Source organism: Leguminivora glycinivorella, chromosome 8 (genome assembly GCF_023078275.1).
Source record: "Leguminivora glycinivorella isolate SPB_JAAS2020 chromosome 8, LegGlyc_1.1, whole genome shotgun sequence".
NCBI classification, from domain to species: domain Eukaryota; kingdom Metazoa; phylum Arthropoda; class Insecta; order Lepidoptera; family Tortricidae; genus Leguminivora; species Leguminivora glycinivorella.
Window position 1 is genome coordinate 11,694,016 of NC_062978.1, and position 12,279 is coordinate 11,706,294.

Here is a 12,279-nt window from a genome sequence, read left to right on the forward strand (position 1 = left end):
ACCTGTTATCCGTTTATTCTAAAGAGATAAATTGGTACGTGAACCACATGTGAGCACATCAACATTATCAACAAAGGAGTTGAAAACAGTCACCATGGTCGGATACGGCCGGGCGATATGTAAGTATACTCGTATAAATGTATGTATAAATAAATTTATTCCCCGAATGAGGTATTTATAATATGAATTCAATCAATTCGTGATTCGTGACAGGTGAATAACATGACGTAAATTGGAAAAGTTCCAAAGAGACCAATTCTATAGGTGACATTACAAAATATTACATAAATCAAATAATTCAGACTCAACTGTGTTTGAATAGCCATCAAGTGTCTATCTATTATTAAGCTACTACAAATGTGACTTCCGGATGTACCGAAAAGTGTTTTATTTTGTTTTAATACTGACACATTTGACTGACATAAGAATGCATAGTACAGTCAGCAACAAAGCTATGAATAGAGCCAATGTTCCGAAAATATGTATACCTACAGAACTTAATAGAACACTTTGTGTTTACAGCTTGGTTGCTGACTGTTGCTTGGTTGCTGATTATAAAAACAATCAGCTGCGCTAGTAAAGGATTAGAAACTGTTTGATGGTGGCATAAATACCTCATACTAGTAATTATGACACGAATAATATAAAAAGTCCAACAAATTAGAGACAACAGAAATTATTGTATCTCTCTTTATCTCATTATCTCCTTCACTAAATAAGTAAATTTCAATGAATAAACAATTTTATTTATAACGAACTAACACTAATAAATAAATTTTGTACTAAATAATTAAGTGTGGTCGCTCAAAACACTTGACCTTTTGTACTTCTGTTGCGATATTATTTTTCAAACTGATATTTTTAAGTGAAACCATTCGGAAAATTTATCTTAAAAGAACGCCACTTCACTTGCAATATTGGTCGATATGCTTTAGAAAAGTAAACATTGAGAACTATTCCACTTTTTTATTCAAATCGCGCTGTTATTTGCATGGAACTAACTGTTCATTAATATTCCCTTGCAAATAACAGCTTGTTTCAATACTCTTGTCTTTATGGAACACTTCAATAAAATGCAATAGTACAGAGCAAAACAGCAACATAAGCAAAGGTTAACAACATGCGGTCTTTATCGCTAAAAAGCTATCTCTTCCGGACAATAGGGAACTTGACTGTACTTAAAATAAAATATTTTATACCATGCACGAAATAAAACATCAGATAAATATAAGACATTTTTTTCCGATTTCTATTTAATAAGTCAGATATAAATATATAAAGTAACAGAGTTGACCGTGACGTCACTCAATTCTATTTCATATTAATTCCATATTAGCAAGACGTTGAATTTCGTTTTGACAGTTCTTAAACAGAAGCTGATTTGACTAGGAGTCAAGTAGCCTATAGTAAATAAGATAACTGAAATCATTGTCATGTTTATATTAAAGTAATATATGTCACCATTTCTTTCACATTGTATAGTTTGACCAGTGATTACTCAGAGAGTACATCTAGTCAGGGACCAAACGACCTCTTTTACAAAAAGTCGTCGACATCTCTTCTAAATACCTAAAACAGGTATGGATGTGTTCCTCGTTATCTCCAGATTACGAATTGACCTGTTTTAGTTTTAAAATTTTCGCGTCTATTCATGCTCTTTTTAAAAATATAAGTTTCATTGGTATATGATAATATATAACCATGTAATTACGAATTTGGTTTAGCAGGAGTCACTCTGCCCGGTCGCAGAAATGGGCGCTGACCGTAGTAAAGTATTCAATATTTTTGAGGTCCTATTTTACGGATCCATATGCGAGAGGTATCGTTTCAAAGCTAATTAAACCTACTATATTTTTTTATAAATAACTATAATCATAAAGGTAGCTGTTTAGAAAATATTTGAAAATATGTGTTTTATAGACCATGAGTCGCACAAGTACTTACTGGTAAAAAATGCTTCTTAATCAATAAACAACAACTTTTCCGGAATTGATGTTAGTATAAGATTTACGCGGAATTTCGTGCGCTTTCTAATAACATAAGTTTTATTGGTGTATGATATTATATAACCAAGTAATTACAAATATGGTTAAGTAGGGGCCACAGCGCCCGGCCACGTATGGATGCTGACCGTCGCCAAATTTTCTATATTTTTCAGATCCTATTTTATTTAACAGGAATCTTTTGAAAGCATATTATGCGTACTATCATTAATTCTCAATAATTTTAGTTGTAACTGTAGTAGCTAACAAAATATTTGAAAATATGCATTGGAACCGATGTGAGTAAAACATGCTTCTAGCTCAATGAATTATATTTTTTCCGCAATTGATATAATAACAAAATAAACGGCGAAATGTATGACCTTTTCAAATAATAAGTTTTGTCAGTATTGCATAAACAATTAATGTTAATTTATCCATCATACTCACTGCGCACCGTCATATACATGGATGACCATTTTCGTTGCCGTGTTCATAATTTTTAAGATTGTATCTTGGTGCATGACCAATAAACAATAACTTTACCGCAAATAATGTTATGATAAGATTTACAGGACATTTCATATGCTTTCTAAAAATATAAGTTTTATTGATGTATGATATTATACAACCAAGTAATTACGAATTTGGTTTAGCAGGTGTCACTGCACCCCCGTGACGTAAATAAGTGCTAACCGTCGCCTAATTTTACGTATTTCTCAGATCCTATTTTAGCGATCAATTTGTGAGAGGTATCATTTGAAAGCATATTATGCGTACTATCGTTGCTTTTTAATAATTTTAGTCGTAATTGTAGAAGTTAACAAAATATTTGACAATATGTGTATTTTTACTGTATATGAATAGCATTCGCACTGATACGAGTGAAACATGCTTCTAGCTCAATAAATTATATTTTTCTGCAATTGATATAATAACGAAATGAACCGCAAAATGTATGGCCTTTACAAAAAATGAGTTTTGTTAGTTTTGCCTAAACAATTAATGTTAATTTGTCCACCATACCCACTGCGCACGGTCAATCGTCATATAAACGGATGTCCACCGCCGTTGCCTTAATTTTTTCATCATTTTACAGATTTTATTTTACTGATCAATTAAGTATATAAGTAAATTCGATACGTGATAGATTATATTTATTATGAATATACGATTAGTGAAATAAAATCTGAAAAAGGCAACGACGGTGGACATCCATTTATATGATGGTGCGCAGTAGGTGAGCTGAACAAATTCAAATTAATTGTTTATGCAATACAAACCAAACTTATTTTTTGTGTAAGTCATACATTTTCCGTTTATTTTGTTATTATTTCAATTGCGGAAAACTATAATTTATTGAGCTAGAAGCGTGTCTTATCAATGCCAATGCTATTCATGCACAGTAAAATACACATATTACTAATCAAATATTTTGTAAACTTCTACAGTTTCGACTTGAAGTATTAGAAATAAAGATAGTACGCATAATATGCTTTCAAATGATACCTCTCACAAATTTATCAGTAAAATAGGATCTGAGTAACGTAGAAAATTTGGCGACGGTCAGTCAGCACCCAATATCGTGACAGGGCGCAGTGACCTCTGCTAAACCAAATTCGTAATTACTTGGTCATATATTATCATACACCAATAAAACTTATATTTTTAGAAAGCGCATGAAATTTCGCGTAAATTTTATAATAACATTAATTGCGGTAAAGTTATGGTTTATTAAGTTAGAAGCATTTTTTATCTGTATATGTGCAACTCGTGCTCGAAAAAAAAACTCATGTTTTCAAATATTTTGTAACCAGCTACCTTTATAACTATAGTTATTCAAAAATAATTATAGCAGGTTTAATTTGCTTTCAAATGATACCTCTTATATATGGATCCGTAAAATAAGAACTTAAAAATATTGAATACTTTACTACGGTCAGCGCTCATTTTTATGCGACCGGCGGAGTGACCACTACGAAACAAAATTCGTAATTTAATGGTTATATTATCACTTACCAATAAAACTTATATTTTTAGAAAGCTCATGAATAGTGGCGTAAATTTTATAATTACATCAATTGCGGTAACGTTATTGTTTATTGACTTAGAAGCATTTTTTACCAGTACTTGTGCGATTCATGCTCGATAAAAAACACATATTTTCAAATATTATGTAAACAGCTACCTTTAATATTATAGTTATGTGTAAACAATTATAGTAGGTTTAATTATCTTTCAAACGATACCTCTCCTATATGGATCCGTAAAATAAGACCTCAAAAATATTGAATACTTTACTACGGTCAGCGCCCGTTTATGCGACCTGGAGGATAACCCCTGCCAAACAAAATTCTTAATTACATGGTTATATATTATCATATACCAATGAAACTTATAGTTTTAGAAAGAGCATGAATAGACGCAAAAATTTTATAATAACATCAATTGCGGTAAAGTTATTGTTTATTGAGTTAGACGCATTTTTTACTAGTACTTGTGCAATTCATGCGCGATAAAAAAACAAATATTTTCAAATATTTCCTAAACAGTTACTTTTATGAGCATAGTTATTTGAATACAATTAAAGTAGGTTTAATAAGCTTTCAAATGACACCTCGCACGAACAGATTGGTGCCATAGGACTCGATCGACTTGTGGCCAAATGAACGTCTGCCAAGTTACACCAGTTTGACAGGACTGGCTTCCCTCGAAGGCAACTGACCCACACACGAATCGGCATCACAATGAGGATCCAACCGACTATCAATTCGAACAGTAGCCTGTCAGTTAATGGGCGCTGGCTAGGGTTGCAAAAAAACGGTTTTTTTTCTGGCTTGAAAAAAAAACATGAAAAAAACCGTGAAAAAAAACAGTTTTTTTTCTGGAGTATGTTTTTTTTCTAAAGTACGAAATCTCAAAATTTGCAAAATAGTTAATACTTTTATACGGTTTTTTAGACTTAATGTTAACTATTAACCTAACTACATAGTTTGCTACAAAAAGTATAGATGGCAGTGTACGCTCGTTACTTAGTGAATGAAAAAATAAATTCGGCAGTGCCTTGTCAAACTCCGCGTGTTTGTGTTTGATTTTGAATTTGTTTAATTTTTTTGGATATCTTCATGAGAACTGTATGTGTTGGTTGTGGTATCATTATAAAGGTAAAATAGTATATTTCTCTAATACGTAATAAAAAAAGGGGGTCATCGCTCAAAATTTCCTGTAATTTAAGTAATAGTCAAATAAAAAATTTCTTCATTTTTTTTTTCGATTACATAAGTTTAACCTTGATTTATAGTATATGATCATACATATTTTACTATCACTATAATTTTATTTCAAGTACTGTACGTTCATTTATACCGAAGTATTTTTTTTTTAACTATACCTTGTGTAGTTTAGAAGATACAGACGTTTTTGTAAAAAGTTGTGAATGCGCAGCGCGCTGCGCGCGTCGCTTAAAAACCCGGACGGTTGTTAAAAGAATTTAATCAAATACTTTAATTTCTGGTCTTATAAAAGCAACATTTACGAAATCTGTAGTTGATAGATATCACTATTTACTGTTGGCGACACCACCGCCTCTCCACGCTACACGCAACATCGGGGATTCCCCAATAAACGTTTGTATACTGAATGTTAATTGAATTAAAATGTACGTTATTGTTATTGAAACACGTTACAACTCACGAAAAACCGTTATTGTCGTATTATTTGTTCATCTGAAAAAAAACCATATTTAGAAAAAAAACCATGGTGCTCGGTTTTTTTTCATGTTTTTTTTTCACAATTCTGAAAAAAAACATTTGGTTTTTTTTCTATTTACAACCCTAGCGCTGGCACTTTTTGCTTCTAATTGACAGGCCGTATCCGTCCAGCGGACGAATAGTCAGTTGCCTCACAGCTGATGTACACACACTTCTTTAATTAAGAATATAATTATTCTGCCACTTCTTAAGTTCTTAACCGTCAATAAATATACAATATTGTTATTTGATTTTAAAGCTCTCGATAAATATAAAATGAAATCGGTATCGTATCCATACTAATATTATAAATGGGAAAGTGTGTGTGTTTGTTTGTTTGTCAGTCTTTCACGGCAAAACTGAGCGACGGCTGAAATTGACATCAACATCTTCTAGCTGTACGAGTTTTTCGAACTACCCGCACTTGGTTCTGACTGGCACCGGGTAGTTCGAAAAACTCGTATAGCTAGAAGATGTTGATGTCAACTTCAGCCAGTCTGCTCCGAGACCACAGGGACAATGCCGTCCTTGAAACGTCGGAGGTTAGTGTTTAAAACATAGTAAATACGCGATTAAGTCCCGTTTGCAATTTTAAATATGTGTAAAACTCGTGAATGTTTAAATCAGTGTTATGCTTATGTTCGTCCAACAGATAATCAGCTACGACTCTCCCCGCGGCGGAGTGTCCGTGGTGACCGAGAAGGGTGAGACGACGACATCGTTCCTGCTCATTCAGCAGGCGCGGCCCTCGGACTCGGGCACGTACCAGTGCAACCCGAGCAACGCACAGTCCAAGAGCATCGTCGTGCATGTGCTTAATGGTGAGTTGGGTATTTGCCGGCTGTGCTAGATTATTTGATTTGAGTAAAAGTTCATATCATTTCCATTTTTTTGTGAAAGTACTCGTATAAGGCCCACTTGCACCAACCACTTAACTCAGGGTTAGTGGGCTGCCATCTGTCAAACTCCATATAAAATGGTGGGTTAACCCTCCATTTTCGTTGGTGCAAGTGGCCCTAAAAGACACTAAAATAATATGTTTTGATAATGTTTCGACCGATTAAAATAAAAATAAAAAATATTTATTAGGACTCGACCGAGGATCGACCGAGATAGGTGTATATAAGAGCCTGCCAAGTGTGTTGAGATATTTGTGAGCAGCCTTGGCCTATGTATATTAATACAAGTATCTAATTGTGATTTTACTCTAAAACGAAAAGTTTGAAATCTGGCCAATACTGAGTGGTACTACGTGTATCAAAAATAACTATGTATCTACATATGTCTGAGTCAAGCTGTTTTTACGACATACCTACATTACCTAGGTACTTAGGTACCTACTTACTTAATCAGTGTTCATTAGGTAATATAAAAAGAAGCCGATAAATAAGTGCAAAAATATAAACCACCCTGACCTGTTTTACATTTCCTTGGATGTTAATGTTATCTGAGTCAGTTAGATACTCGTACATTTGATTTAAAGTTATTCTTTTAAAAGGGAGCGATATAAAAAATACAATCTCCGCTACTCCAGGCGGCCTTATTCTCAAAGACATCCCAATCTAGTTGATAAACGAGCGTAAGATAGGAGAAAGGAAATACATTTTTAAAATCCCAGGCAAGAGTAAAAATCCCGAATAAAGGCCATTATCATTAAAACAACGATGGCGATAAATCAAAAGTATGAAACGTGTCTTTCAGATGGGTGCGTTAATGTTTTTATTATGTTCTGGGTCTGTGTAAGAGATTTGCCGGAGCCGTTTTGAAGATAAAAATTCATGATCATTTTGCCATCGCTGAATACTGTATTTTTTCGTGACAACAGCTATACGTATTTAGTTTATTTGATAAAATTTATAAATAGAACAGTTATTTTGCTACGTTTCAAAGTTTCAATACATTTTCATTTTACTCAAAAGGGCATTCGGAATAGGACAAAAAAAACTTTCGATAAATAGAAATTTAATAATTAAAAGATCACTACAATGAAAATACATTTCTATAAATTTAGGTCAAAGAGTGCAATGACGGCAACTTTAAAAGAGCGGCTCGAAAATACCCATGGAGCCCATATTAAAAATGCCTGACGTGAACCTGTCCGGCCGCGCTTCCGCTATTTTTATGGAAAACGGTGTTTTTACAATGAATACGCAAATATACGTATAGGTTTGGTTGCGGAGCCGTTAATCAAATAATAGTGCAATGAATTTTATCTGCTAATTACCAACCGCTACCAAATGACTCCTCTTTTCTACTTATATGACCGATTTTCGAAAAGATAATGGTTTAATATTGTCTTCGGTTACCGCGATAGTTACTCATGAAATAAAACTATGGAAACGGATTAAATCGCGTATAATGAATTTAAAATTTGACGTTTCGAATTAAGCCTCGTGGTCAACGGGTGACTGAGGAAAAAATTAAAATGTGCAAAAGCTACCCACTTACAAGAAATATTAACGAACCATGACCACAAATAATATAGATTTCTAAGGCAGGTTCACACACTATTAATAAAGCCAGTTATACAATATTCAAAAAAGCTAAGGAGAAGTGATATATACCCAGAATGTTGCGAGAGGCCATTGAGATCAAGAAATATCCAAACTTTAATAGAGAGGATGGCTTTACTTTACCACCGGCTTGGGATCCAGTAGTACATCTGATAATGGAACAAGCACGACGAAGGCTGTGAGACATTTGTGTTTATGGTGTTGGACATTTGCAGTTTGTTTCTTTGTCAATTTTGTGTAGATTAATTGGTTAATTATTTTTTAACAGAGTAATGGTAAAATTTTTTGAATATTGTATAACTGGCTTTATTAATAGTTTGAACCTGCCTTAGAAATCTATATTATTTGTGGTCATGGTTCGTTAATATTTCTTGTAAGTGGGTAAAGCATTTTTTGCACATTTTTTAATTTTTTCCTCAGTCACCCGTTGACCACGAACGCTGTAAAGAGTTCGAAACGTCGGGATGTATTTTAAATTCATTCTACGCGATTTAATCCGTTTCCATAGTTTTATTTCATGAGATAATGGTTTATTAGGTAATTTAATAAGATCGCCCGTGTTTGGTTATTAACCTTTTAGGGGTGTAATTTAAAAATGGTGGCGGGAAGTACATAAATTAAGTATAAAGGTTGATTTGACGGTAAAAATCATCGTACTATGTAATATCGCGTTCCACGCGTCCCCGTCATTTTTATGTTTGTAGTTACTGTATCGATTTTTCTCAGAGCAGTTTTAATTTTTGCCAAAGAAGCAAATTCGATTTTTCCTTTATCAGGTGAGTACCCGGCGGCGATGCAGCGCGGCGGGCAGACCTTCGCGCCCACGTCTGCAACACACTGCCTCGTGCTGGCCGCCTGCCTCATCCTAGCGCTCTCCTGACACTTACCTACCGATATTTACATGTAAATACAGTTTTACACAGCCTCTACTCTTAACATTCACGCTTTCACGCCACATAAAGGCCGAAAGCAAATGTTAAAAAAAGAAGTGAGAGCAACTATTTTCTATTTAATAGTGTGGGTTGTGTTATGTAAAATATAATATTAAATCCCTGAGCAAGTAGCTAAGCGCTTGTTTAGTACTGAAATGTATATAGTATATTATAAGTCATCTGAGTATTATTTTTATAATTTTTACTTCTTCATAAAAGAAGCTTAGTATTAAGTTTATATAACTCCGACTATGTTACAAATGTCTTTTATTTATTTTGCAAACCAAAAACCTGAAGTAAATTAAATAGGTAAGCATGTGATCCTGTTATTAAATAGATTAGACACATTCGGAGGGTATTTCTTTGAGAGAAATCAAGATGACAGAATGTATAAACAGCTGACAATACTATTTAAAAATGACAGGAAGTGTTTAGAAAAATTGTAAATAATATAACGAGTAAAATTATACGAATCATTACACCTACCTACTAAGCTTTACTATATCTGTGGTGAGAAGTGTACTGTACATTTTTATGTAAGTTTTAGAGAATGTTTTGCTGATTTCAATGATGTTGTATATAAAGTTGTATAGAAAGTAAGTACAAAGGTACCGAAGAAGTTTATTTGAATCGTATTAATATAACGAGACCTGCAGCATACGAGTAGCATCTCGTCGTAACAAAACAGTAAAAATAACATAGCAATGTAAGCATAAATTAGGACAAAAAATTATAAATTTTGCATAAAAACATAGTTAGAAATTAATTACCCAGAATTATCTTAATTATGTTTACGGAAGCAGGATGAAGTTTCACGGAGTATTAGTACGAAAACCCGCTATACTTTCGGTCTTTTACCCGTCCTAGAGATATTTTCTTTAAAAATAACCTTAATCTCAAATAGTGTAAAAATATAAAGTGTACATCAGGTCCTTAAATGTGAAAGTGCTTTCGAGACAGAAGCTGTCTTTAAATTAACGGGTTATTTGTGTCGTGAATTTTATATTTTCGCCTTCAAATTGTAAATAGTTCTAAATCCTTGTCCAATCAACTTTACAAAGTTTGCTAAAATTTGAAATAGATCCGACCTTCGGGTACATTAATTATCGTGTTTTTCCTTGAATTTGATAATTAAATGACAGAATCTTGAATAATATTACCAGTTATTATTATGTCAAAAGTTTATTGTATACAGGTAAATATAGTATTAAGACTTGTTGTATGTATTGTATAATGATACTGAACGGTTTTTAACCGCTACAATATAAATTACATGTGTAATGAATATTATAAAAACACAATAAAGTTTAAAAAAAACATTGCGTTTCTCTCTTTTTTTAAGTACGATATTAAGGCTCGATTCAAATTGAAGTCATATTAGTTCCAGTTACGATGTGGATTGGATATGTCAGCGTCTTAAGTGATCGTTTTTGAAGAAACATCATTTTTCCACTGTCATATCTGATTATTAAAGTTTGAATTCGGTAGTTAGTTCTGTTGTTTATTTCATGTAGAAATTCCATGCGGGGATGACAGATAGAAAGGTAAATTTATTCCAACAAAGAGGGCAAAGCCCGGCAGACGCAGACTGAGTATATACTAAGGTCGTCGGCAAAAACGAGGAAAAGAATAAACCATTATAGATTCATATTACTTCTGAACAACAAAAAGATTATGTTTCCATGTAAGAAAGAAATACGAAGCAGTCTTTAGTACTTTAAGCTACTGTTTAAGTCATTTGACAAAACAAAACAGTAAAACATGCATATTAAATATTATATGGTTTTGATATGAGCAGAAATCGTTTTTTTTTTAAAGAGAAAGGTGCACGTGCGAATATCTCGAGAACAGGAGGAATTTTATTATCCATTAATTACCTGATACTCTGTATATCGATCATAAAGGAATAAGTAAAATAAGAGTTGTAACTCCATATAAGTACATCAGTAAACGCGATTTATTTGTATAGGCATAGTTATAGTGACATCTAGCGTCAATCACGCATCAAACTCGCGTTTACTGATGTATGGAGTTACAACACTTCCCTAACTTATTCCTCTATGATAATTATTGATGTAAAAATGATCTTAACTAGGATATCTATCTTAAACTTATTTGATCAGAGAGAATCTTAAATGATTTGAATTTTTAAGTAGATAAAATTATTAAACAAGACTTTTTCGATAATTTATATTAAATATCCAAAAGAAGCAATGTTGGATTTTGTCTTCTAAACTGACCTGTCTCAACTTAGAAACAATTCAAATAATATTTTCTCCGATAAAGATATGTTAGAGAAAGTTTGCTCCCGCCCATACACTGCGGAGGCGTTTGGACGGATCAATAAAACAAATGAGTTTTGCTGCAGATGCGTACTCTAGGGAAGGGTTGTCCAGACGATGACAGGCTAGACTTAAAGAAAGTTTAGTATCGCGATGCGTAAAAAAGTTTAGATTAAAATATATTCATGCCAAATATAAACAGAAATTATTTTCATTATGTTACACAATGTCTGAAAAAAAAATTAACAACGCGTTTAACCTTTATGGTGTGTCGGTTGTCCATGGGAAGCGGTGATCGCTTACCATGGACGGTAAGCGATCGATATTCAATCATCATGTTATATATCTTAATTTTTCTAGCGCTCTCAGCCCGTTTTCGCGACTCAGAAGACCGGGGCCCGTTTCTCGAAAGGTACAGTCAACCAATTGGAACCCTAGGCCACTGTAGAACTATGTCATAGTGACGTTATAAATCAGATTGTAAAGAAATCTCTTACTTCTTGTCACTTTGACATGGTCGTAGAGTGGCCTAGGGTTCCAATTGGTTGACTATACACGCCTTGTATTACAAGTGCGCGAACTGTCAAATCGTATGGGTTGTCATGGAAACACACTTGTAATACAAGGCTTGTACCTTTCGAGAAATGGGTCCCTGGAATCTGAATGGTAGAATTATCATAAAGACTGAAACAGGCACCAGTTTTCCTATTACAGTCTAATTTTATTACAATGGTGGCCCAAAATTCCGTATGTCGATTTACAAGAGCGAATAAATGAAAATACTAACTACTTTGTGTGAAGGTATCAAACGTTGTACATAT

The 12,279-nt window shown here is 33.4% G+C and overlaps 1 protein-coding gene across 3 annotated transcripts in view; it reads left to right on the forward strand.

Annotated features, from left to right (window-relative positions):
* LOC125228563 overlaps positions 1–10,483 on the forward strand; it is a 146,512-nt gene extending 136,029 nt beyond the window's left edge. The window contains exons 7-8 of one of the 3 annotated variants that reach the window (XM_048133174.1): positions 6,384–6,552; positions 8,994–10,483. In XM_048133174.1, the coding sequence (XP_047989131.1) occupies positions 6,384–6,552; positions 8,994–9,124 (300 nt within the window). In that variant the 3' untranslated portion in view covers positions 9,125–10,483. The remainder of the gene's footprint in view (positions 1–6,383; positions 6,553–8,993) is intronic. The other 2 variants (XM_048133175.1, XM_048133176.1) reach the window with 2 other exon arrangements.
* Positions 10,484–12,279: the final 1,796 nt, after the last annotated feature.